This window comes from Pristiophorus japonicus, chromosome 13, assembly GCF_044704955.1.
Source record: "Pristiophorus japonicus isolate sPriJap1 chromosome 13, sPriJap1.hap1, whole genome shotgun sequence".
Lineage (NCBI taxonomy): Eukaryota > Metazoa > Chordata > Chondrichthyes > Pristiophoridae > Pristiophorus > Pristiophorus japonicus.
Window position 1 is genome coordinate 99,129,265 of NC_091989.1, and position 27,711 is coordinate 99,156,975.

The 27,711-nt window shown below is 47.2% G+C and overlaps 1 protein-coding gene across 1 annotated transcript; it reads left to right on the top strand.

Moving 5' to 3' along the window:
* Positions 1-1,765: 1,765 nt before the first annotated feature.
* On the top strand, positions 1,766-27,294 carry LOC139278149 (uncharacterized). Its single transcript, XM_070896807.1, has 7 exons — positions 1,766-1,858; positions 10,254-10,367; positions 10,458-10,488; positions 13,641-13,767; positions 24,914-25,064; positions 25,930-26,064; positions 27,055-27,294. The coding sequence occupies exons 1-7, from the start codon at positions 1,766-1,768 to the stop codon at positions 27,292-27,294; spliced, it is 891 nt and encodes a 296-aa protein (XP_070752908.1).
* Positions 27,295-27,711: the final 417 nt, after the last annotated feature.

A 27,711-nucleotide genomic window follows, 5' to 3' on the forward strand; every position in this document is an offset into this window, starting at 1 on the left:
GCCATGGCCAGTAAAAACCCATCATGAAATAAATTGGTCATTTTCACATTGCTGTTTGTGGGACCTTGCTGTGCTATTGTGGACAGATATGTCTGTCACAGGTAGATTGCTGAGGACAAGATACACCCTCGTGTTGGTTCCATCTGACACAGGCTCAATCTGGCAGCTATGTCCTTCACGATTCGGCCTGCTTGGTCAGTAATGGTACTACCGAGCCACTCTTGGTTGTGGTCATTTAAGTTGCATGTTACTTTGCAAAGTGTACATCTGTGTTTTTCTATCCTGAGAACAGGTTTGGACATTGTCAATGGGCTGGTGAAAGTGGTGAATGTCTCAGCAATCACTGGGTGTGGTAGGACTGGAAGAGCATCTACTTTGTGTGACTGACATGTCGTCTGATGTCTATATTGAGACAAGGTTCCATAAAAAGTCTTGCTTCCACAGCACTATGTGCCATGATGTGTATCCTTTCTATGGTACATATTACCATAAAAGGCGAGTGGCCCCAGGAGCAGCGTGGAGGCCCCGACCTGCGAGGAAACAGCAGCCGCAAGTCAGGGCCATAAAAGGCAAGCGGCCCCTGGACCACTTCAGGGAGCAGTGCGAGCTGGTGCAAGAGGGTAACGGCAGTGAAGAGGGTGACAGGATTGGAGGTCACCATAACCCAGGTCGGTGATTGGAGCGTGGGCAGGTACAGCAGGACCAGCGATTGATCGTGGAGCGACATGACCGGGGCCCAGGAGAGGCGAGGACTCTGGGCAGTACGGACCAGCCCACAAGGCGATATTTCTGCACACTCGGTCCATGCAGCAGAGCTGGTCTCCAGTTGTCTTGGTTAATCCTTGCCACTGGACCAAGACCTAATTCTGTCAAGTCCGTGTGGTAGCTAGTGTGCAACGGCCACCACACGTTAAAAAAAAACATGCACAGGCATCTTCCACCCTTCAACATGTAGTTCGGGACCGGGAATATCAGGTCCTTCATCAAAACACCTGTGAACTCATCCTTTTTGGTGTGGAAGCAAGTCATCCTCGATATGAGGGACTGCCTAAGAAGAAGATAGATTAATGGAATAACTATTCAATATTTTCATCCCACATGAAACTGACATGATGCCATGATCAAAAGAACCTTCGAAACCCACATTTCACAACAACAAACCAATGAGCAATTCAGCTGCATTTTATTTTCAGCTCATTGATCCAATCCACAGAGAAAGACTGTGCACCATTAAGCAGCTTTGCTTGATTATTTTTGGTGTATGGTACAAACAGAATATATTCTTCCGAGATGCCTCAGTTGGTAAAGACACAATGGTTTGGATTTTCCTCCGCTATCCTACCCCAAATCAGGCAGCGTGGCCGGGGAAAAGGCAGGAAAATTGGGCAGCGAGGCTTCCCATCACATTCCCAACCTGACATCAATTTACCTCCCCACGTCCCAGCTGGGAAGGCCGCCAGCTGCCTCTTCACCACCCATCACATGTAAATACCAGCAGGGAGGTGGGACCGAGCAATCTGTCCAATTCCCCTGTCTTCCACCGCTGCTCCTCACCAACCCCAAGGACCACCAGGAAAATGTGTTGGTGCTCCCTGGGGCAAGGTTGTCAAATCCTTTAAAGTTCACTGTCTGCCTCCTTCAACTTATTATCATGGAATTATAAAAAACAGTATTTCATTGTAGGTGAGTTGTTCAGCAAAATGCAATCAAAAGCGTTAAAAATATTGTTATCTTTGTTGTACAGGTGGGCCTTGAGGACTAGCCGATGATTGCTGCTGTTCAGGTGAAATTTCCATATCAGTTGGGCACATCTCCTAAAGCCGTTGTCACTCAGTTCAAGAACAAAACCTCATTCCAGGTAATGGAGCTAATCTACTCTATCCTAATCTGCAATGGTATGGATTCCACACTGTCAGTGTTTATATTTGTTATTAAGTTTGTGGTTTAAGTCTGGGTATTATTCACTCTTTATGGGTAACATACTGTTTGTACAGTATTTTTGGAATGGCTCGTAATTAATTCAGCTAAAGCCAGTCTTTAATTCATGGGTTTCAAGTGAAAAGTCCTTAAATTTTCAAACTTGCTCACATCATCTGAGTTCTGTACTTCCATCCCATCTCCTTCCATATACCACGACAATATAGCTGTGTACCCACGGAACATTTACCTACAGGAGCGTATTATTGATCCAGAATGCAGAATCAGGATTTTATTGAATGTAAATGTTAAGTTCAGAATAACTCCACAAGACTGTGTTGCAAGCTCAAACCATTGTGACCTTAGTCTCTTTAATATAACACCAAAGTGAGGCAGCAGTATGGTGGACTGCCTTTTATACCTGCTTGCTTCAAGGTACATCGACGACTCACAGGTCTCCTACAGGTGTGCCCCCTCGTGGCAAGTCTTACACATAGGTGAGGTTCACATACATAACATCAGTTCCCCCAAAGTCTTATGTACAAATTATTTACAGGTTGAGGCGATCTGGCTCTCTGCGTTCCCGGGTTGATCGCCTGAGTTGAAGTCCCGGCATGGGAGAGTTTGTCGGATCATTGCTGCACAGCAGCGCGGCTGGTCTGATCGGACTGTCGGGCATGGTGGGTTCATCCTCGTGGTTGACAGCGAGGTCAATTGCTGGTTGGGTGTGAGTTGGTGGATCATAGATGATAAGGTCTTCTTCAAACTGTTCTTGATTGTCCGTGAATCGCAGTTTGGTCTGATCCAAATGCTTTCTGCATGTTTGCCCATTCAACAATTTCACAACAAACACCCTATTCCCCTCCTTGGCGAAGACAGTGCCAGCAATCCACTTGGGACCATGACCGTAATTTAGAACAAACACCGGATCATTAACCTCAATGTCACGCGATACAGCCGCGCAATCGTGGTACATGTTATGCCGGTGCCGTCGGATTTTTACGTGATCATTGAGATCCGGGTGGACTAAGGAGAGCCTGGTTTTGAGTGCTCTCTTCATTAACAATTCTGCAGGGGGAACTCCGGTGAGCGAGTGGGGGCGTGTCCGGTAGCTGAGCAGGACCCGAGATAACCGGGTCTGCAAGGAGCCGTCCGTTGCTCTGCTTGATGGTTTGGACTGCCCGTTCCGCTTGGCCATTGGGGCAGACCTGACATGCTTAATGCCATTACGGGTCATGAACTCATTGAATTCAGAGCTGGTGAAACATGGTCCATTGTCACTGACAAGGACGTCGGGCAAACCACAGGTGGCGAACATGGACCTCAGGCTTTCAATGGTGGCAGTGGATGTACATGATGACATTATTATACATTCAATCCATTTAGAGTAAGTGTCCACTGCTACTAGAAACATCTTCCCTAGAAAAGGGTCAGCAAAATCTACGTGGACCCTGGACCGTGGTTTGGAGGGTCTTGACCACAGGCTCAGGGTGGCATCCCTGGGTGCGTTGCTCAACTGTGAGCAAGTGTTGCATTGGTGTACACATGATTCTGATTCAGAGTCAATGCCGGGCCACCAAATATGCAACCTGGCGATAGCCTTCATCATGACTATGCCTGGGTGGGTACTGTATAGGTCACGTATAAATTTTTCCCTGCCTTTTGTTGGCAAAACCACATGATTTCCCCATAGGAGACAATCCGATTGGATGGACAATTCGTCCTTACGTCGATGAAACGGCTTAATTTCATCTTACATTTCCCCGGGAACTGCCGACTAGATCCCATTGAGAATGCAGTTTTTTACTAGTGATAGCCAAGGGTCTTGGCTAGTCCAGGTCCTGATCTGGTGAGCCGTGACGGGTGACCCCTCGCTCTCAAACGCATCCATTATCAGAAGCAAGTCTGCGGGTCGCGCCATTCCCACCCCGGTGGTGGACAATGGCAGCCGACTGAGGGCGTCAGCATAGTTCTCAGTGCCTGGTCTGTGGGGGATTACATAGTCATATGCAGACAATGTTAGTGCCCATCTTTGGATGTGGGACGAAGCATTGGTGTTGATACCTTTGCTTTCTGAGAGCAGTGAAGTAAGCGGTGTGTGGTCAGTTTCGAGCTCGAAACGGAGACCAAATAGATATTGGTGCATTTTCTTAACCCCGTATACACATGCCAACACTTCTTTCTCAACCATACTCTAGGCTCTTTCAGCCTTGGATAAATTTATGGATACATATGCAACCAGTTGCAGTTTGCCTGACACATTTGCCTGCTGTAACACACAACCGACCCCGTACGATGATGCATCACATGCTAATGCTAAACGTTTACACGGGTCATACAATACAAGTAACTTGTTGGAGCATAGCAGGTTTCTGGCCTTATTAAAGGCTGTCTCTTGAGATTTACCCCAAACCCAGTCGTCACCCTTGCATAGCAATAAATGCAAGGGTTCCAGCAAAGTGCTCAACCCGGGTAGAAAGTTACCAAAATAGTTGAGGAGTCCCAGGAACGAATGCAGCTCCGTCACATTCTGTGGTCTGGGTACATGCTTGATGGCCTCCGTCTTGGAGTCCGTCGGTCTGATGCCGAAGATCTTTCTCCAGAAATTCGAACTCTGGCACCAGGAAAACACACATGGAGCATTTCAGCCTGAGTCCCATGCTGTCCAGTTGCTTTAGAATCTCTTCCAGGTTGTGCAAGTGTTTGGTGGTGTTGCGATAGTGATCAAAATGTAGTCTTAGAACACCACGCTGCATGGAACTGATTTGAGCAGACTCTCCATGTTCCGCTGTAAGATGGCCACAGCCGAGTGAATCCAAAAGGGGCATCTGTGGTACACGAACAGTCCTTTGTGCGTGTTGATGCATGTCAACTTCTTTGACAGTTCAGCCAGTTCCTGTGTCATGTAAGCAGAGGTTAGGTCTAGTATGGTGAACGACGTTCCCCCTGCTAGCATTGCGAATAAGTCCTCCACTGGCCCTGTAACGAGACTCGGTTAATCATCACCTTGTAGTCCCCGCAGATTCTGACCGTCCCATCACTCTTTAGCACTGGCACGATTGGACTGGCCCACTCATTGAACTCAACTGGTGATACGATTCTCTCTTGTTGAAGTCTGTCTAGCTCGATCTCGACTTTCTCTTGCATCATATATGGGACTGCTCGGGCCTTGTGATGAACGGGCCATGCCCCAGGAACAAGATGGATCTACACCTTGGTGCCTGTGAAGCTGCCGATGCATGCCTTGCTCGAATAACGGCGGGAATTTGTTTAGCACCTGGGCGCACTGGGCGTCTTCCACCGGAGACAGTGCTTTGATGTCGTCCCAGTTCCATCGGATCTTGCCTAGCCAGCTTCTGCTGAACAGCATTGGGCCATCGCCTGGTACAATCCATAATGGTAAATCATGCACCATTCCGTCGTATGATACTTTCACTGCCGCACTGCCGATAACAGGTATGAGTTCTTTGGTATAAGTGCGCAGCGTTGTGTGAATCAGCCTCAATTTTGGCCTCTGTGCCTTGTTGCTCCCCAGCTTCTCAAAAGCCTTCTGGCTCATAATCGATTGACTCGTCCCCGTGTCCAATTCCATGGAGACTGGAATGCCGCTAAGTTTAACTTTTAACATTATTGGATGGCTTTTGGTGGTGAAGGTGTGTACCCCATACACTTCCTCTTCATCCTCCGATTGAGTTGCCTCTCCTGCTCATTCAGTTTAATCCCCGCTGAATCGGTCGTCCTCTGCTGACTCTGCCACGTGGTGATTCAGAGGTCGCTTGCACATTCGCTGGAGGTGCCCCATTGTTCCACAGCCCTTGCACACAAAGTACTTGAAATGGCATTGATGGGCTCTATGACTGCCCCCGCAGCACCAGCATGGTGTTAATGGATTTGCACTAGCACTCCACAGAGGCCTCTGAGTCATCCTAGGCCTGGCCTCTGTGGTCGTGAGGGCTCTACCATGTATAGTTCTGCCTGCTGAAGGCATTATTTTATGCACAGTACTTGCCGGTGAGCTACGATGCTGTGAAGATATCTGTTTTGTGTTCTCGCTCGTGGATATGAAGCCCTGGGCTATCGTGATGGCCTTGCTCAGATCTAAAGTTTCGGCAGTCAGCAGTTTGCGAAGAATTACCTTGTAGCCGATTCCAAGCATGAAAAAGTCCCACAACATTTCCCCCAAAGGTCCTGCAAATTCACACTGTCCCACGAGGCGCCTTCGGTCAGCGACAAAGCTCACCACGTTCTGGCCCTTGGAGCGATGGTGCGTGTAAAATCGATACCTGGTCATTAAGATGTTCTCCTTCGGCTGAACGTGTTCCCAAGCCAGCGCACACAGCTCTGTGTAAGTCTTGTCCATTGGTTTGTCTGATGCCATCAGATTTTTGAGGCCATATATCGAAGATCCACATACGGTGAAGAGAATCGCCCTGTGCTTGACCGCTGTCCTCAGCCGTGTCCAGCTCATTGGCCACGAAGTACTGGTTGAGACACTCAACGAAGGCTTCCCAATCATCACCCTCAACAAATCTCTCAAGGGTACCAATGGCAGCCATTTCTGCGTGAAAGTTCGTGATCTGTAACTTGTCGCCAGTTGTTAAGTTCAGAATAACTCCATGAGACTGTGTTGCAAGCTCAAACCATTGTGACCTTGGTCTCTTTAATATAACTCCAAAGTGAGGCAGCAGCGTAGTGGACTGCCTTTTATACCTGCTTGCTCTAGTGTACACAGGTGACCGTAGGTGGAAAGTCTTACACATTGGTGAGGTTCACATACATAACAGTAAAGGTGGAGACAGGGCCGCTGATCCTAACGGCAGGGCCTTATTTAAATAATTCTGTGCCGACTCCTGCCTGACAGCTGGCTGGATTGACTGCCTGGCTGGCAGGCGGGAGCAGAGATTTAGTGGCAGGAAGCCGCAGCCTCGGACCCGGGATGGTCCGTGCAGTCAGTGTGGGATGGGTTGGGGATGCGGGGGAAACCTCGAGCTGCGATTGGCAGGGGGTAGCCTGCTGATGGGCATCATCGAGAGGTGGGGGTTGGGTGGGGCAGAACCTGCTGATGACTGTGATCGGTGGGGGGGGTAGAGCAGGGGGGATGGGGAGATGGGGAGCCTGCTGATGGCCCTGATCAGGAGTGGGTGCAAGGCGGGGAGTGGGGTTGGAGAGCCTGCTGATGGCCCTGATCGGGCGAGGGGTGGGGGTGGAGGGGGGGTTGGAGAGCCTGCTGATGGTCCTGATCGGGCGAGGGGTGGGGGTGGGGGTGGAGGGGGGTTGGAGAGCCTGCTGATGGCCCTGATCTGGCGGGGGGTGGGAGTGGAGGGGGGTTGAGGAGCCTGCTGATGGCCCTGATTGGCAGAGGAGGGGGGCGATAGGGAAGGAGGGGTTGGGGAGCCTGCTGATGGCTCTGATCGCCGGGGGGGCGGGAGGGGGGAGTGGGGAGGAGCCTGCTGATGGCCGTGATCATTCGCTGTTTAAAATGCATGTAGTCCTGTGATTTTGCTCCATCAGGTTGGCTTCTCATTTTCATCTACACTTGGCGCTGGGAAGACTGAAGCCATTGTTTTCGGTCCCCGCCACAAACTCCATTCTCTAGCCACTGACTCCATCCCTCTCAATAACATCTGTCTGAGGCTGAACCTCACTGTTCGCAACCTTGGTGTCATATTTGACCCTGAAATGAGCTTCCGACCACATATCCGCAGCATAACTAAGATTGCCCATTTCCACCTCCGTAACATCGCCCGTCTCCGCCCCTGCCTCAGCGCATCCCCTGCTGAAGCCCTCTCTCATGCCTTTGATATTTCTAGACTTGACGGTTCCAATGCACTTCTGGCTGGCCTCCCACATTCTACCCTATGTAAACTCGAGGTGATCCAAAACTCGGCTGCCCGTGTCTTAACTCACATCATGTCCCACTCACCCATCACCCCTCTGCTCGCTGACTTACATTGGCTCCTGGTTAAGCAACGCCTCAATTTCAAAATTCTCATCCTTGTTTTCAAATCCCTCCATGGCTTTGCCCCTCCCTATCTGTGTAATCTCCTCCAGTCCCACAAATTCCTGAGATAGCTGCGCTTTTCTACTTCTGTCCTCGTGAGCATCCCTGATTATAATCGCTCAACCATTGGTGGCCGTGCCTTCTGTTGCCTAGGCCCTAAGCTCTGGAATTCTCTGCCGAAATCTCTCCCTCACTTTCCTCATTCAAGACGCTTCTGAAAACCTACCTCTTTGACCAAGCTTTTGGTCAACTGCCCTAATTTCTCCTTTGTGGCTCGGTCTCATAATACTCCTGTGAAGTGCCTTGGGACGTTTCACCACTTTAAAGGGCTATATAAATACAAGTTGTTGTTGTTGTTGCTCCTGGTATGCTCTTCTACGCTCCTCCTTGAACCAGGCTTTGTCCCCTGGCTTGGTGATAATGGTAGAGTGAGGGATATGCCGGGCCATGCGGTTACAGATTGTGATGGAATACAATTCTGCTGCTGCTGATTGCCCACAGCGCCTCATGGATGCCCAGTTTTGAGCTGCTAGATCTATTCTGAATATATCCCATTTAACATGGTGGTAGTGCCATGCAACATGATGGAGGGTGTCTTCAGTGTGAAGATGGCACTGTGTCTCCACAAGGACTGTGCGGTGGTCTCTCCTACCAATACTGTCATGGACAGATGCATCTGCAACCGGTAGACTGGTAAAGACGAGATCAAGTAGGTTTTTCCCACGTGTTGGTTCTCTCACCACCTGCCACAAGCCCAGTCTGGGAGCTATGACCTTCAGGAATCGGCCAGCTCGGTCAGTAGTGGTGCTAACGAGCCACTCTTTGTGCTGAACATTGAAGTCCGCCACCCAGAATACATTCTCTGCCCTTGTTACCCTCAGTGCTTCTTCCAACTGGTGTTCAACATGGAGGAATACTGATTCATCAGCTGAGGGAGGACGGTTGTTGGTAATCAGCAGGAGGTTTCCTTTCCCATGTTTGACCTGATACCATGAGAATTCATGGGGAATGGAGTCAATGTTGACGACACCCAGGGTCACTCCCTCCCGACTGTAAAACCTCCTGCCGATAGCAACCTCTCCTTGCGGCTGTGTTAGACCCGACCGCCGCCCCTAGTCCCTGCTCCTGAACCTCCTGCCCCACGATTCATTGAACCCCACCCCACCAACAACCCCTGATCTTTTCCTCTCTCCTCATTGCCAGATTCCGATCCCTCCCACCAACTCCTGATCTTTTCCAATTGCTGGCTTGATCCCTTCATGCATCTCCCCAGGGACGCTGGGCCAGCTCCCATGGAGGACACTGTTTTTTACAAGGGACTGTAAAGGATCCTGGCTGGTCCAGGTCCTGAACTGGCGGGCCGTAACGGGTGACTTTTCATTTTCAAATGCATCCATCACCAAGAGCAAGTCTACAGGCTGTGCCATTTCCACCCCGGTGGTGGGCAATGGTAACCGACTGAGAGCATCAGCGCAGTTCTCTGTGCCTGGTCTCTGGCGAATTACATAGTTATATGCAGACAGTGTGAGCGCCCATCTTTGGATGCAAGCAGAGGCATTGATATTAATACCTTTGCTCTCTGAGAATAGTGATATGAGTGGCTTATGGTCAGTTTCTAACTCGAAGTTAAGCCCAAACAGATAATGGTGCATTTTTTTTTACCCCGTAAATGCATGCCAGAGCTTCTTTTTCAATCATGCTGGAGGCCCTTTCGGCCTTGGACAAACTCCTGGACACATAAGTGACTAGTTTTAATGTTCCCGATTCGTTTGCGTGTTGTAACACACACCCGATCCCGTACGAAGATGCGTTGCAAGCTAGCACTAAACGTATACATGGGTCATACAGAACAAGCAATTTGTTGGAACACGGGCTCCATAATGGAAATTGGGATTGAAATGCTGAAATTTCTGATTGGAACTGCAAAAATGCCAAGCCCCCTTCTGGAGATGCACATGATATAAATACCAGCATTGCCACGTGAGCAGAGGAGGCAGGCAACACAACACCCCTGAAGCCTTCAGTGGGAGATGACCAAGTCCAGTATGTCCACCCAATGACCTCATCTGCCCATTGATACACAACTGATCACTTATTCCAACATCCCCTCCCAGAATGTCACAGCACACACAGCCGGTCTTGATGACCGAAATGTTAATTTATGTGAGTTTAACAAAGACTGACCCTGGATAATTACAGGATCAGTATCCTGTACCTGTTGTCATAGGGATAAGAAATTAAACAATCAGTATTATTTAGCAACCTCAAAAGGTATGCTGTATGAGTCTTTATTTTTGAAGTATTTGTTGTAATATTTTATTATTTTTCTTTGCAGGATCCTTTTGAGAATGACTTTGTTGATTCAATTAAAGTTACAACATGGAGTAACTATTCCACTAATGTCAGTGTCACTACACCATTGGCAGACATCCTTTGTGAAACATCCCTGGTAAGATAGAATTAACACATTTCACCAACAAATGATTAGAATAACCTACTTCATTGAGAAATGATCTGATGTTGTAAATTTTTACTTTAGGAATCAACAACCAGTATCTCCTCTTCACCAGGTAAATAAATGTTTTTATTTAATCTGTCATTCAGTACTAGAACATGTAAATCTAAACTAAAAGCAGTTTAAATAGACAATTTTCTATTGGTTTCAACAATAAAACTATTATCAATGACCATAACAGTGTACATGGCTGTGTTTACAGAGGCCCTTAATTACCACACATTGAGTTGTGCAGCATTTACGCCAATGTGAGATGAGATGCACCAGAGATTTTGGCTCAGCTTACTTGCTCATCCATAGAAGGATTCATTGGTGTAAATCCCATTGAACCGGTAGCAATGTGCTGGGGTGCTTGGGAATGACAGTGCAGCCTTTAAAAAACTGTTTTGGCTGAAGATTGCAGCAGGACGCAGGGGAGTAGCAGGTAAATCGCAGAGTGTTTGGCTCACTCAGTTTACTGTTAGCTAGCTTGATTTGGATGGGGTTGGGTTCTCCTCTGAATTACCGGCTGTTTTGAAGCAGATTTGGGATGTGGATTATGTTACTGGACCAGTAATTCAGAGATGTGGGCCCCGATATTTACTGGGAGGTGGGGAGGGAATGGGGTAATGTGGTAGTGGGGAGGAAACTTGGAAGTTCCGAGAACGTGGCAGTCCTTCCAAAATCAACCTCAGAGCCTCATTATCATATTTTTATTCAGTTTCCCGCCCGGATGCCGGCCGGAGTTCCAGGCTTGCTGGCTGCCTGGCAGCAAAGCCAGTGGCACAAGACCCACAGCTGGAGACAGTTGGGGCCGACCCCGGCAATCGGGAAAGTTCCTGGATTGAAGCTGGGATTGGGGAGCTTGGACCAGCAATCGGAAGGGAGGCAAAGATCACAGGGCAGAAGTGAGGGGGTTTGGCAGATCATGGTACAGTAAGCTTGGGATCGTGGGTTTGGCGATTGTGTCTGCGAGGAGAGGCTGCGACCGGCAGAAGGTTTGATGAGGGGCCGGGGGAAGCACTCCTCCTCTCCCTGGCCCACAAGCAGTGCTATAAAAACTGCTTGATCCGCCAGCTCCCGTGTCCATTCAGCTCCTGGGTTTTCCGAGCACTGGGAAACCTGGCCGACCAACGTTAGACTTAAATCCGGCTCCCAATTACACTGACGGAGCCTGATTTAAATATTATAATGAGAGATGCCACTCATCCTGTCACTGTAAAGATGGTGGCAGGTGTGTACCTGGCAGGTTGGCGATCGCATTTCATGATTTCACATTTTTAATCCCATCACCAGACCCTCTCCCGGGGGGGTAATATCGACCCTGTGGACTAATAATCCGGAGAACCAGTTCAAACCCCACCTGGCTGTTTGAGAATGTCAAGTCAGCTTGTTCAATAAGGATGCTTTGGTGTTGACCTCATTATAACACATCTCCAGTGTAGTACCAGGTTTCCTTATTGGTTATTTGACTCACTGCTATATGGGGTACAGCTTGCCACCAATCAGCCAACCTTTTATTTTGATTTTGCCAGAAAAAAGGGCAAAATGGATTGACAGAAAGAAAAGTCATTGTGAGCACTATCACGAAGACAAGTAGTTCCATGAATTATCTGCTGCCCATTATCACAAACCATCCTTTGTTAATGGAATTAAATCCCATTATTAAACCAACAGATTGCAATTGGAGCCCTCAGTGCCAATATGGGTGTAATCAGTGACTCCCTGTAGCCTGGGAGAGCCAGAAATAAAGCACTCTTCCTGTCCTGCTGATGCTTCTGTTCCAGTGTGAAGTTGCTGCATGTTGCCATGCACCTAATTAACACATCATCAAATCAGTCCTGGTGTTTGCTGGTTGAGTGACCGAGCGTCTCTTCGCAGGCACTGGTTATGGTGGCCTGGAGGGCAGACCAAGTGCTGTGGGCACTCTGCCTCTCAGGGTCATCAAGGGTCACCAGGTTCGCAGTGAGGCGTTGGCTGTATAGGGCTCGCTTAGCTGGGTCTTTGAGTGCCCTGGCGTTGATTTTTCTGCGGCACTGCTTCTGTTGCTATCATCGCTTTGGGACTATATTGATATTGATGACGGAACGGATTAGGCGGTGGTCCGTCTAACGGTCGCCGAGAGCATGCAGAAAACAAGCGCAGGCAGCGTAAGGAGCGTGTGGCAAACCAGACTCCCCACCCACACTTTCCGCCAACCACTGTCTGACCCACCTGTGACAGAGACTGTAATTCCCATATTGTGCTGTTCAGTCACCTGAGAACTCACTTTTAAAGTGGAAGCAAGTCTTCTTCAATTTCGAGGGATTGCCTATGATAATGATGAATTAACACATCTGTCACTTTTATAATACATTAGTTAGTGAGCAGTCTAATATGACCAATGTTGCCAGTGAGGGACTGGAATGACCCTGTTCCATAAAAATTAAGAGCAATAATTCCCTTAGCTGCTACTGATGATGCTGCTTTATTGGTGGAGCATGGCTGCTTGTAACAGGAGGTAGAGGTTAGTCATGCTCTCATGTACAAATTTACAAAGTACACGGCTGGATTGAGCTGCCATGTGCTGCAGTCACACACAAACTCATGGGAAGCACACAAACTTCTTAAAAATTAATCGTAATTCATTGAATGAAAATAAAGACGCATCAATGGATAAAGAAAGAATGAGACCCCAAAGTGTCCTGAACATGTAAATGAGACACAAATCTTGAAATGTGCCTGTAAAATTTATTATGCTCCAATATTTGGGTGTGGTCATGTAGATCATAATATAAAATAGCACAAATGATACCTCTGGCAGGAAATGGAGTGCTCGCATTAGCAGGCACTGTAAATGATTTTAAAGTGTGTCAGAATATTTCATAAATTTCAATAATTACAGGAGAATGCATGTGATCCCCTCAGTAACAAGGTGGGATTGTTGCTCTGTGCATTACTTGTAACAAGCTGATTAACGTGTCTGGTTGCAGTTCCTCTCTTCACGATTTGAATAAAGTCATCATTAATCCATTTAGTTTAAAACAGAAATTTCCCCCCAAATCATTAACCAATTTATTACAGAGCTGAGAAAGTAATTTCACTCCCAAAATATAATAGCCATGTGATGACCTTATTTACATTGGGCTATGCTCTGGGGTGTTTGCTACAGCTTTTCAGTAAGGATTTCAATGGATTCGAGCTGATTTGTATTGACCTCTTCATTATATCCTCTCCTTCTCCATTTAGGTCTGAACCAGACTTGTTCTGATTTGCTGCACAGCCTGACTGTTAGTTATGGAAATGAACCACATTTAGGTGCAGCTACAAAAGTGACCAGTCTCATACAGAGATGTCTTGGTCAAATTTCTAACACGTAGGTAACCATTCTTCTAGAATTCATTGTCAGTCTCAAAACATAATCAATTTCTGATATATAACAGAAATAAGCCATCTTTCTTGAATTGTCTATGTATCAAATAATGCCTGATGTTTTCCTGGCCTTCCACAAAATTGCCAGTCTGCTGCTGTGCTCAGCTCCCAGTCTTAAGTCTCCCTCCAACATAAAACATGAAACGACTTTTCCAACTCTCATCGGGCTCAATTTTCCACATGGGTGATTTTTGGCGCAGTTGAAGAGATACGTCCGATTTTTTAGTGGCCCAAATGCGCCAAAAAACAAATCTAAGTTTCGCCGGAATTAATTTTGAATTTGGAGCGCCGCAGATTGGCCTTAAACTTTGTGGGTGGAGCTTAAGGCCTGCACCAAAAACTGATGTTGCTCGGGTAACGAGGGACACTCAGAACGGCTGAGGCTGGAAACTGAAGCCGCTGCCATCCCAGGCCAAAAGGACCCCACACCAGCCCACACCTATCCCGGGCCGAAAGGACCCCGCACCGGTCCACCCGTGTATTATCTGAATTATAATGAACAACTCACAGGATTTTTAACACACAAACTTCTCTTTCTTTCCCTCCATCCCTCCTTATTTTCTCTCCTCTTCTTCTGGAGGCTCTGGCTCACTTAGTATGAAGGCACAGACATCATCCATTCTCCAGTGCCTTGACCAGGTGAGATAATTAACCTCAGCCAAAGAGGTAATGTGAGCTGGTGCGGAGTCCTTTCAGCTAGGGATGGCAGGGGGCTGGCCCGCACCTATTCCAGGCCAAAATGACCTACCCCCCCCGCCACCGACCTGCCCTGTCGTCAGCTCCGCTGAACAATGCCGTCTTCTCTCCGCCAATTCCTTAAGTGCTGGGAAGATTTTTCACAAGGGTGCAGTGCGCCGTATTAGAAAAAAATCGTACTTGGCCAAACTCGCTTAAATGGCCAGAAGCGGCGCACACGGCAGGTTCCGCTCCCAGTGACGTAAAAAAATCGGGAACTAAAAAAATCGGATATACCCACTTTAGAATGGTGCAGAAACTTTGGCCAAACTTGCAGAATATTGTCTGCTCCAAAAAAAAGCTGCATACTCCAACAGAACAGCGCAGAATGGTGGCCAAAACTGAGCCCATAATAACCGATATTAGAGAATTGCTTTTTACAACAAATTCGCGTTTGTATTCCTTATTTTATCATCAGCTAATTCACTTAAAATTGATATAAAATATTAAACTAGCAAGTTTCTGTATTGCATTAATGGAGTAGTCACTAAATTTTGCAAATACTCCTAAAATTGCTTCCATTCTATTTAATTGCATGCATGACCAGAGCCCCCTACACTTCAAGACAATGCTGCAAATGACACATATTCCTGAAATGGAACTATCACAGCGCAAGCCTTTGGGTTGTTAAACCAGCATTTCCAATGTTTAAACAATTCTGGAGGTCCCTTACCTAATGGCCTGATTGAGTTTGCAGAATAATTATCGTATGTTGCATGTTACACAACACTGCCATTTAAAGAGTCCGATACCAGCTGACCAAAGAAGAACAGCTACACATCAAGGGGAACATAAACCCCTTGTAGGACAGCAGCTGGTACTCGAAGCAACACAGCTGCTATGGGCACTGATCTATATTATTTTCCTTTAAGTCTGCATGTTCCTCCAACAATCTTCATAATCTTTGGTGGCGTGTGGGAAACCTATTCCCGGCTCCATCCCACCTTCTTGAAGCAATCTTCCCTGGATTGGGCTTGTTAAGCTTGCCCTGCGAGGTTCCCAGACAATTAACAGGAAGCGGGTCTGATGATGTCATTTGATGACGCGTCATCAGCTGGTTTCCTTAAAGGGACCATGTCCACATTGATTTTCACAATTCTTCGGTCAATGTTCTGCAGCATTGAGCTGGTGCAAACACGGACAAGCACTGCACAGAGGTGCATGGCTGCACCCAGGCTCTCACATCACTCCCTCCAGGTGCATACGGAGGGAGTCACAGCATTCAAGGAGGTCCTCTTTCCTTCCAGTGGGTGGAAGAGACTTCCCCAGGACACCACGCAGCCTGGTTGCACATTGCACAGAAGGGCACAAGCAGGGATATCATCAGGAGGACCTGGCTGCAGTGGGACCAAATCGTCAATGATCTCAGTAGATCACGAAATGTTACTGCAAAGCCACACTCAATCTCATCCTACTGTGCCACTCATCACATCCCCATCACTCTGACTTCGCGACTCTACCCCTGCATATCCTTACATCAACCTACCTTGCTTAATGAGTGTAGTGAATGGTGAGACATATGGGTACCCTCCACAATGGTGATGAGTGTGAAAGGAATGGCTTGTGCAAGGCAGGGATGCGTTATGCAGCTGGTGTGGGGTGGTGCCAACTTGGTGCATCATGTGGCAACCAGGGTGCACAGCATCAAGTGAAGTAAACATGTCCCGGTCAGCAATGTGGTCGGGTGCTGATGCCCTGTGTCCGGGACAGCATCAGCTGATTGCGGAAAAGGTTGTTGTTGTTGGTGATGCAGGTGTGTATAATGATGTTGGGGCTGATCATGGTGGGATTCTGAGGACCAAGGTGAGAATTTTTCAAGGGCATCAATGCTGTGGAATAGATGGCAGGTGAGGTTGAGATGACAGAAATGATCTGTCAATGGTGAGAGAGGTTGCTCCAAGGAGGTGATAGTGAATAGAGAGTTCACTGCAAACATTTCCAAACTGCATACAGCTCAAAAGTTTCTTCCAATTCCTCAAGGATTCAGCTTCTGATATTGGAAAGTGAACAGCTGTGAAATGGTAGCTTTTACACCACTTCTCCAGCTGTCAACTAGCCAAAGCAAAGGAGAGTCACAGAACCCGACACACTTACCTGGCGTGAAACTCAAGGGACAGAAAACTCGTCAAAAAGTTGGTAAAATTGTAAGTGCCTGCTTTTAATCCTCTTAAATAGCATTAAACTACCTGTAAAGTACGTTAATTAATTGGCCTGACGCTTGGTGTCGGGGTTGCGATCCGCACACAGACCCGACAGTTGAGAAACATACGAGGAGGTGTGGTTAGAGGGTTTCCCGACCCACCGTCAATCTCGGCCAATTAGACAGCAGACTCGCCTTCAAATCGGCACTCGCAGGGCTGGGAATATTGTGACCCAGGTGGCTACAGACCTGTCAGTTTAACATCAGTTGTGGGAAGCAATTAGACTCTCATTAGATAGAGTGACTGAGCACTTGGAGAGTATTTGTTAAGGTGAAGGGCAAGACTAATCGAGTTGAATTTTTTCAGGTGGTCACTAATAAAGTAGATAAGGGAGTGTCAATGGGTGTTATGTTTACGGATTTCCAGAAAACATTCAACATTCAATAATGTGCCACGTAAAAGATTGTTAGTGTTATTGTTATGTCTTGAATAAAGCAATGTAACTGAGTACTGCAGATGTGAGTAAGTGTGACTTTGGTCTCTTTATTCTAACTCCAGAGTACTGGTACAGCATGGGAGGCGTGCTTATCGACAGTGCTCCCAAGGGATGCTGGGATCCCTTGGGATTCCAACAGATACGCCCTCTGGTGGCGGTAGTGTGCAGGTTACATAGGGTTGCAGACATAACATCACTCCCTCCCAAAGTCAATCGTACACTTATTTGCAGGGTGAGACGATCTGGGGCTTTCCGCTCCCTAGTCGATCGATTCAGTACAAATGCAGGTGCAGTTGAGTTGATTGCTGCGCAGCTGGCCTTGCTGGGCTGCTGGGGATGATGAGTTCAGCTTCGTGGTCAAACGTGATGTCAGTTGCCACGTGTGTGTGTGTGTCGGGGGGGGTCGAAGTTGGTGGTGTCCTCTTTAGTCTGTGAATCGCAGTTTGGTTTGGTCCAAATGCTTTCTGCAAGTTAGTCCATTTGCGAGTTTGACCTAAAACACTCGACTCCCTTCTTTGAGTATGACAGTGTCAGCAAGCCATTTGGGACCATGTCCATAATTGAGTAAAACACAGGGTCATTGATCTTAATATTGCGTGACAAATTTGTGCGATCATGGTATATGCTTTGTTAATGCTGCCTGCCCTCGACGTGATCATGGAGATCAGGTTGGATTAGAGAGAGCCTAGTTTTGAGCGCCCTTTTCATGAGCAGCTCGGCTGGGGGAGCCCGGTGAGCGGGTGGGGGTCTTGTGCGGTAGCTGAGCAGGACACGGGACAGGCGGGTCTGCAGGGAGCTTTCCGACAAGCGTTTCAAGCTTTGCTCAGTTGAGAGCAAATGTTGCATTGGCGCACGCAAGACTCCAAATCTGAGTCGATGCCGGGCCACCACACATGGGATCTGGCTATAGCTTTCATCATTACTATGCCTGGGTGGGTACTGTGTAGGTTGCATATAAACGTTTCCCTGCCTTTCTTCGGTAAAACCACATGATTACCCCATAAAAGACAGTCCGCCTGTATAGACATTTCATCTTTGCGCCGCTGACACGGCTTGATCTCTTCATACATCTCCGCTGGGACGCTGGAATCACTCCCATGGAGGACACAGTTTTTAACCAGGTACAGTAAACGATCCTGGCTGGTCGAGGTCCTGATCTGGCGGGGCGCAACGGGTGACTTTTCATTTTCAAATGCATCCATCACCAAGAGCAAGTCTGCAGGCTGTGCCATTTCCACCCCGATGGTGGGCAATGGTAGCCAACTGAGAGCATCAGCGCAATTCTCTGTGCCTGGTCTGTGGCAAATTACAAAGTTATATGCAGACAGTGTGAGCGCCCATCTTTGGATGCGTGCAGAGGCATTGGTATTGATGCCTCTGCTCTCTGAGAATAGGGATATGAGCGGCTTATGGTCAGTTTCTAACTTGAACTTAAGAGCAAACAGATGCTGATGCATTTTTTTTTTACCCCGTAAACGCAAGCCAGAGCTTTTTCAATCACGCTGTAGGCCCTTTCGGCCTTGGACAAGCTCCTGGACGCATAAGCGACTGGTTGCAATGTTTCCGATTTGTTTGCTTGTTGTAACACACACCCGACCCCGTACGAAGACGCATCGCCAGCTAGCACTAAACGTTTATAAGGATTATATAAGACAAGCAGTTTGTTGGAACATAACAGATTTCGGGTTTTCTCAAAAGCTGTCTCTTGTAATTTTCCCATACCTAATCATCTCCCTTGCACAGTAACATGTGTAGAGGTTCTAGCAAAGTGCTTAACCTGGATAGGAAATTACCAAAATAATTGCGGAGTCCCAGGAACGACTGCAACTCCGTCACGTTCTGTGGTCTTGGCACTTTCTTGATGGCCTCCGTCTTGGCATCGATGGGTCTGATGCCGTCTGCTGGGATTCTTCTCCCTAAGAACTCGACCTCTGGTGGAGGAAAACACAATTCGAGCGTTTCAACCTGAGCCCCACATGATCTAGCCAACTTAGAACCTCTCCCAGGTTCTGCAAGTGTTCGATGGTGTCCCGACCTATGATCAATATGTCGTCCTGGAAAACCACGGTGCGCGGAACCGACTTTTGCAGACTCTCCATGTTCCTTTGAAAAATAGCCGTGGCCGATCGAATCCCAAACAGGCATCTATTGTAGATGAACAGACCTTTGTGCATGTTGATGTAGGTGAGGCCTTTCGAAGATTCTGCCAGGTCCTGTGTCACGTAGGCCGAGGTCAGGTCCAACTTGGTGAACGTCTTCCCTCCTGCCAGCATTGCAAATTGGTCGCCTGCTTTGGGTTGGGGGTACTGGCCCTGCAGCGAAAAACGATTAATTGTTACTTAAAAGTCCCCACAAATTCTGACCGTGCCATCGCTCTTGAGAACCGGAACAATCAGACTGACCCACTCATTGAACTCCACCGGCGCGATGATGCCCTCTCGTTGCAGTCTGTCTAGCTTGATCTCCACTTTCTCTTGCATCATGTATGGCACCACTCGTGCCTTATGGTGGATGGGTCATGTACCGGGAATCTAGTGGATCTGCACCTTTGCCCCCGAGAAACTTCTGATGCCTGGCTCAAACACCGAGGAAACTTGCTCAGAACCTGGGCACATGAGGCGTCGTCAATGGACGAAAGCGCTTGGATGTCGTCCCAGTTCCAGCGGATTTTTCTCAGCCAGCTTCTGCCGAACAGTGTGGCACCATCTCCTGGTACCATCCATAGTGGTAGTTCTTGCACTGCTCCATCATAGGAGACTTTTACTGCTGCGCTGCCAATTACAGGGATCAGCTCTTTAGTGTAAGTTCTCAGGTTGGTATGAATAGGGCTCAGCTTGGGCCTTTGGGCCTTGTTGCACCACAGCCTGTCGAAGGTCTTTTTGCTCATGATGGATAACTCGCACCCTTGTCCAATTCCATGGATACTGGAATTCCGCTCAGTTCAACTTTTAACATGATCAGTGGACAAAAAGGAGTTAGATGGAGTCCTTACTACTAGGGGAATCAAGGGGTATGGTGAGAAAGCAGGAATGGGGTACTGAAGTTGCATGTTCAGCCATGAACTCATTGAATGGCGGTGCAGGCTAGAAGGGCCGAATGGCCTACTCCTGCACCTATTTTCTATGTTTCTATGTCTATGTTTCTATGTGTACCCTGTACACTTCTGCCTCTTCGGTTTGAGACTCTAGTTCAATTTGATCAGCCATGGATCGGTCTTCCTCTGCAACGTGGTGGTTTGCAGGGTTTGCAGCTCGTCTGCACATTTGCTAGAGGTGTCCCATTGTTCCACAGCCCTTGTACTCATAGTTTTTGAAGCGGCATTGATGGGCTCGATGATCACCTCCACAGCGCCAACAAGGTGTCAATTGCTTCGCATTAACGCTTGATGGCGGACTCTGGGTCATCTGAGGTCATGCAGCTGCAGGCGTGTACATTCTGCCATATGCATTCCTGTCTGAAAACGACGTTACTTTGTGTACAGTGCTTGCCGAAACATCTTTATGCTGCAAAATATGTTTGGTGTTATCGCTGGTGGACATAAATGCCTGGGCTATCGTTATGGCTTTGTTCAGGTTCAGTGTTTCAACAGTCAATCGTTTGACTGAAGGATAACCTCAAGGCCAATGCCAAGCATAAAAAAGACTCTCAGCATTTGCTTCAAGAATCCATCGAATTCACAATGTCCTGCAAGGCGCCTTTGTTTGGCGATATAGCTCGCCACTTCCTGGCCTTCAGACCGTTGACATCTATAAAATCGATGCCTTGCCATCAGAACGCTCTCCTTCGGATTTAGGTGCTTCCGGACCAGCGTACACAATTCTTCATACAATTATGTTGTTGGTTTCACCGGGGCAAGAAGATTCTTCATGAGGCCATAGGTTGTTGCCCCGCAGACGGTGAGGAGGATCGCCCTTCGTTTGGCAGCATTCATGCTCCCTTCCAATTCGTTGGCCACGAAGTATTAGTCAAGTCTCTCCACGAAGGCCTCCCATTTGTCCCCCTTCTGAGAATTTCTCCAGGATACCAACAGTTCTCTGCATTCTTTGCATTGTTCAGTATCTCGTCGCCAGTTGTTATGTCTTGGAAGTTGGAAGTTGGTTGAGAGGTAGGAGACAGAGTGGGGATGAAGGATATTTACTCTGATTGGCACAATGTTTTTTTTAATTCATTCATGGGATGTGGGCGGCGCTGGCAAGGCCAGCATTTATTGCCCATCCCCAATTACCCTTCAGAAGGTGGTGGTGAGCCTCTTTCTTGAATCGCTGCAGTCCGTGCGGTGAAGGTACTCCCAAAGTGCTGTTATGGAGAGTTCCAGGATTTTGACCCAGCGACGATGAAAGAATGGCAATGTACTTCCAAGTCAGGATGATCTATAACTTGGAGGAGAACTTGCAAGTAATGATGCTCACATGCGCCTGCTGCCCTTGTCCTTCTAGGTGCTGGAGGTTGCGGGTTCGGGAAGTGTTGCCAAAGAAGCCGGTGCGAGTTGCTGCAGTGCATCTTGTAGATGGTACACATTGCAGCCACGGTTCGCTGGTGGTGAAGAGAATCAATGTTTAAGGTCGTGGATGAGGTGGCAATCAAGCGGACTGCTTTGTCCTGGAATGTGTCGAGTTTCTTGAGTGTTGTTGGAGCTGCACTCATCCAGGCAAGTGGAGAGTATTCCATCACACTCCTAACTTGTGCCTTGTAGATGGTGGATAGGCTTTGGGGACCCAGGAGGTGAGACACTCGCCACAGAATATGCTGCCCCTGACCTGCTCTTGTTGCCAAGATATTTATGTGGCTGGTTCAGTTATGTTTCTGGTCAATGATGATCCCAACGATGTTGATGCTGGGGGATTCAGCAATGGTAATGCTGTTGAAAGTCAAGGGACGGTGGTTCAACTCTCGCTTGTTGGAAATAGCTATTGCCTGGCAAATGTGTGATGGAAATGTTACTTGCCACTTATCAGCCCAAGGCAGAATGCCATCCAGGTCTTGCTGCATGTGAGCATGGACTGCATCATTATCTGAGGAGTTGCAAATGGCACTGAACATAGTGCAGTCATCGGCAAACATCCCCACTTCTTCCCTTATGATGGAGGGAAGGTCATTGATGAAGCAGCTGAAGATGGTTGGGCCTTGGACACTGCTCTGAGGAACTCCTGCAGCGATCTCCTGGGACTGTGATGGTTGATCTCCAGCAACCACAACCTTCTTCCTTTATGCTAGGTATGACTGCAGCCAGTGTAGAGTTTTCCCCCTGATTCCCATTTACTTCAGTATTACGAGGGCTCCTTAATGCCACACTCGGTCAAATGCTGCCTTGATGTCAAGGGCAGTCACTCTCACCTCAGCTCTGGAATTCAGCTCTTTTGTCCATGTTTGGACCAAGGCTGTAATAAGTTCTGGAGCTGAGTGGTCCTGGCGGAACCCAAACTGGGTTTTGGTGAGCAGGTTATTGGTAAGTGCCGCTTGATAGCACTGTGAACGACAGCTTCCTTCACTTTGCTGATTGAGAGTAGACTGATGGGGTGGTATTGGACAGATTAGATTTGTCCTGCTTTTTGTGGACAGGATATAACTGAGCAGTTTTCCACATTGTCGGGGAGATGCCAGTGTTTTGGCTGTACTGGAACAGCTTGGCTAATGGTGCGGATAGTTCTGGAGCACAAGTCTTCAGCACGACAGCCAGGATGTCGGGGCTCATTGCCTTTGTGAGCTCAGCCAATTCTTGACATCACGTGGAGTGAATCGAATTGGCTGTGGACTAGCTTCTGTGATGGTGGGGACCTCAGGAGGAGGCCGATATGGCTTATTCACTCGATAGTTGCAAACTCTTCAGCCTTGTCTTTTGCACTCATGTTCTTGGCTCTGCCATCATTGAGGATGGGGATATTCATGGAGCCTCCTCCTCCTGTTTCTTGTTTAATTGCCCACCACCATTCATGACTGGATATGGCAGGACTGCAGAGCTTTGATCTGATCCGTTAATTGTGGGATCGCTTAGCTCTGTCTATAGTCCTGTGTTGCAGATTCCCCAGGTTGGCACCTCATTTTTAGGTAGGCTTGGTGCAGCTTCTGGCATGCTCTTCTTCAATCCTTATTGAACCAAGTTGGTCCCCTGACTTGTTGATAATGGCAAATGAAGGTTAATGTGGCCAAATGTGATGGCATCCACTTTGGACCCAAGAATGATAAATCAGAGTATTTTCGAAATCGTGAGAAACTAGGAACTGTAGAGAAGCAAAGAGATTTGGGAATCCAAGTTTACAAATCTCAAGGATTTGATTGGGTAGATATGGAAGATTTAGTTCCTGTGGTGGGGACTTGAAAATAAAGGACATCGTCTTTAAATTAGAGTTAGGCCAATCAGGAGTGTTATCAGGAAGCACTTTTGCACACAAAGGGTCGTGGAAATCTGAAAATCTCTTCCCCAAAAGGATGTGGATGCTGGGACAAATGGAACTTTCTAGACTGAGATAGATTTTTGTTTGGCAAGAGTATCAAGGTTATGGAGCAAAGGTAGTTAAATGGAATTGTAGTGTAGATCAGCCACGACGGGCTGAATGGCCGACTCTTGTTGCTAATGTTTCTATGCTCCTATACAGTCAGTTGTATACACTTCACCATCCATCTTTCTCAGCTACAACTTTTCTGTTCCAATAATGCTGAGGTGTCCCGGATATCTTCCTTTTGTATTCCCTTTTGCAATTGATACTCGATAAATCTGCTTTAACAATACGCTTTTCTGAAACTACTCAGGCGAACAGGTGTAACACCTCAATCACCTTGAATATCCAATTATAGCAATGTATGATAGTTGACAGTCATGTTGATAGATATATGTGAAGATAAGATAATTTAGTTACTCTCATTAATCACATTGGTGATCAACCCCACTATCTGCAATCCTTCCAAGTGCAGTGAGTGGGAGACATGTGTTCACCCTCTGCACAGTGCCATCCTACATTTGCTGAAGCTGCTTTTATCAGTGGGTGGCCTCCTCTGTAGGAATTTTGCCAAAGTCTCATACAGTCTGCAATAATGTGGAGTCTTGAATAGTGGACTTTTTGAGATCTCCTTTCTCCTCCTCAAAACTGTACATTCCATCATTTATGCACCTTTGGTTATGGTTAACTAGTGAATAAATTTAATGGCACTGACAAAGTCACTCAGTACCTGTGCACAAATGTGCTGACCACACCAGCTAATTCCTGGTCAGTTAATTTACATAATTTTGTCTCAATCCAAGTGACTCTCAACATGCTCGGAGCGCATTATCGAAAAACGCCTTCCTGCACTGTTCCACCAGGCAGTTGTCTGGCTAACAGGAAGGTGCACAAGGCAGTGGGCAGATCGTGTGGTGCTCGGGCCAGCAGGCAGTAACTTGTGAGAATTTATTTTAATCGGGACTGTAGCTTCGCGTTCAGCATCTGTTACTAATGAGTAACTGAAGCTCCAGCTGCATTATGGATCAGCTGCCATATTTACATTAAAGACAGAGGCCTAATGAGCCTAGCGCCCAGCTTGTGAACTAGATTCAGGCTCTTTCCACTTGCACCTCCCCCACCCACCCCACGTTCAGGCACCCTTGGGTGCATTGTAGGCCTCAGGCCACTGCACTGTGAAACATCATTAACCCTGATTAACACACACTCAGCAAATTAACCCTTACCCTCTATTGTTAGCTATTTCCCAGTCAGTAACATTCTTGCATTGTCATTCTTTTATAGAGCTTCAATCATCTCATATCTGGAAAATATATTCATGGAGAAAGATTTCGAAGGGGAAAATAAAGTTGGTGAAACAGAATATATAGCATTTTACATTCTAAAAATAAACACTGAAAGTTTCCTCGGAGTCCAGTTTCCTAATCCAGATACGGTGAGTCTGTTGGGGATTCTTGTGGTGTCAGTTGGAAGTGTGAACAATGTCACTTGTGGCCCAGTTAGAGGACTTGTGGCAGGAGGAGTATCTGCCCGGCCATGCTGTGATGTATCTCTCTTCTCAGTACTGCAATTTCTTGCTTTTGTTATTGCTAATAATTTGAATGTATGATGTTCACTTGTTTTCTGCTCCGTCCCCCCACCCCGCCCCACAACCCACCCCCTCCCCCAAACATACACTTCTCTTTTCATTTCTTGTTAAGAAAATGAGTGATTGTCTGATACTGAATTAACAGCCCTGATATTTACGGGGTGGGTTGGGGGTTGGTCGTAGCACTGGGAAACCCAGCAGATCAGCATCGATTTTACACACTTCAATAGAAAGTAAAATCCAGCGGAGTGTAAAATGGGCGGCCCTTTTGTGTCAGTTTCCCAATGGGCAAGTTAGGTTAAAATTCCCCCAGAAGTTTTCTCGTGTAGCACTGAACTTGAATCCTATTCCTAGCAGAGCAAAATTCCAGCAGTGAGTTCAAATGGCTTTGGGGTGATCCCAACAATTATACTTCCGATGTTGTGACCCAACTTCCAATTACTGCTTCAGCTTTCCACTCTCACTTGTCTGATGGCGGTGATCATTTGTCTGGTCCCAGGCCCCTGTTACTATATTTTGATGTGGTGGTTATGACCAGTAGCGATAAATAACCCTCACAGCAAGTGTCCAGATTTCCCACTAAAAGTAACCACTTTCAGCCAGCCAGAATCTTTGAGTATGTTACTCCTGAATGTAAGAATTGAAATGTCATTTCAGATTGTAACCAGATAACCAATTAATTTATATTTTTATTCTTAAACATAAAACGCAGAGGAATCTCTCTACCTTGGACCCAGCGATTAAGATCGAACTGCCACCAACACTCCTACACAACAGTAATAACCACTTTAATACAACTACATCTCGAATCAGTTTCACTATATACAAGAATACATCACTGTTCCAGGTAACGTAATTAGAATCACAATTACTCTTTTCTAAATGTGAAATGGGAAGATGGATTTTATCAAATGGCAGTAAGAATATTTAACCCTACTTATAATTATGTCAATAATGATATCACTTTCTGCATTCTACTCATTGAGTACTTTAACTGGTAAGATATTTTTAGCTATTTGTGCATATTATTGTTTAACTCTTGCTGTGCCAAGTTGATGGATTGACCATGGACTCACCGGTATGCTAGAATGATAGAATCAGAGAAATTTACAGCATGGAAGGAGGACATTGAGTCCATTGTGTCCATGCCGGCTGACAAAGAGCTATCCAGCCTAACACCACATTCCAGCTCTTGGTCTGTAGCGCTGTAGGTTATGGGATTTTAAGTGCACATCCAAGCACTTTTTAAATGTGGTGAGGATTTCTGCCTCTACCATCCTTTCAGGCAGTGAGTTCCAGACCCCACCCACCCTCTGGTGAAGAAATTTCCCCTCAAATCCCCTCTAATTACCAATTACTTTAAATCTATGCCTCCTGGTTGTTGACCCATTTGCTAAGGGAAATAAGCCCTTCCTGTCCATTATATCTAAGCCCCTCATAATTTTATACAACTCAATAAGGTCTCCCCTCAGCCTCCTCTGTTCCAAAGAAAACAGACCCAACCTATCCAATCTTTCCACATAGCTAAACTCCTCCAGTCCACGCAACATCCTTGTAAATCTCCTCTGCACCCTCTTTTGTGCAATCCCGTCATTCCTGAAATGTGATGACCAGAACTGCAAGCAGTACTCTAGCTGTGGCTATACAGTTCAAACATAACCTCCCTGCTCTTACAATCTCTGCATCGGCTAATAAAGGCAAGTATTCCGTATGGCGTCTTAACCACCTTATCTACCTGGCCTGCTACCTTCAGGTAGCACCTGCACTCTAAGGCCTCTTTGTTCCTCTACACTTCTCAGTGTTCTACCATTTAATGTGTATTCCCTTGCTTTGTTAGCCCGTCTTGATTGAGGAGCATAACATGTGCCCAGGGGGAAAACTATACTGGGGGAAGAAAATGGGGCAAAATTACAATCTGCATTTAAAAATCATCATAAAATATTTTGGCCTCAGGATCTTTCCAGGGACCAGATATATCAGTCAGTCTGCAGCGCATCACTCCATAAAACAGGTGACTGGTACATTGTTTGCTCGAGCAGCAGGTTACATCACCTTCCCAAAGGACGACAGGGAGTAACAGGCCCAAGCTTTAGGTTTCCATCACAGGAAAGAATTCCCTAAAATCCGACATGGAATCATAGGGGTCGAGATTGAACGTCTCAGAAAGGCCCGTTAGCATCTCCGGGAGGGGCTAACGGGGCGCTAACGGGATTTCAACCGGTCGCGGTGGACAGAGCGTCCCTCCCCCCACCACGCCTCCCGGAATTGCATCCAGGGCTTCGCTGGCGAAAAATGGTTTGCTCTGTGCTCTGTGATTAACGCACCGACCCCTTTGCGCCCCTTGGGATAAATTGCCCAGCGTGGGGTGATGCTACCGACAGGTTCTCAGGACGAGAAGCTGTGGTAGCTGGGGCACCCCGGCCCACTTAAAGGGGAAGTTGTAGCCCGGCAGGCATCTGTTTTCAGTCAGCCCGACAATGGCAGCCGCTGGTGT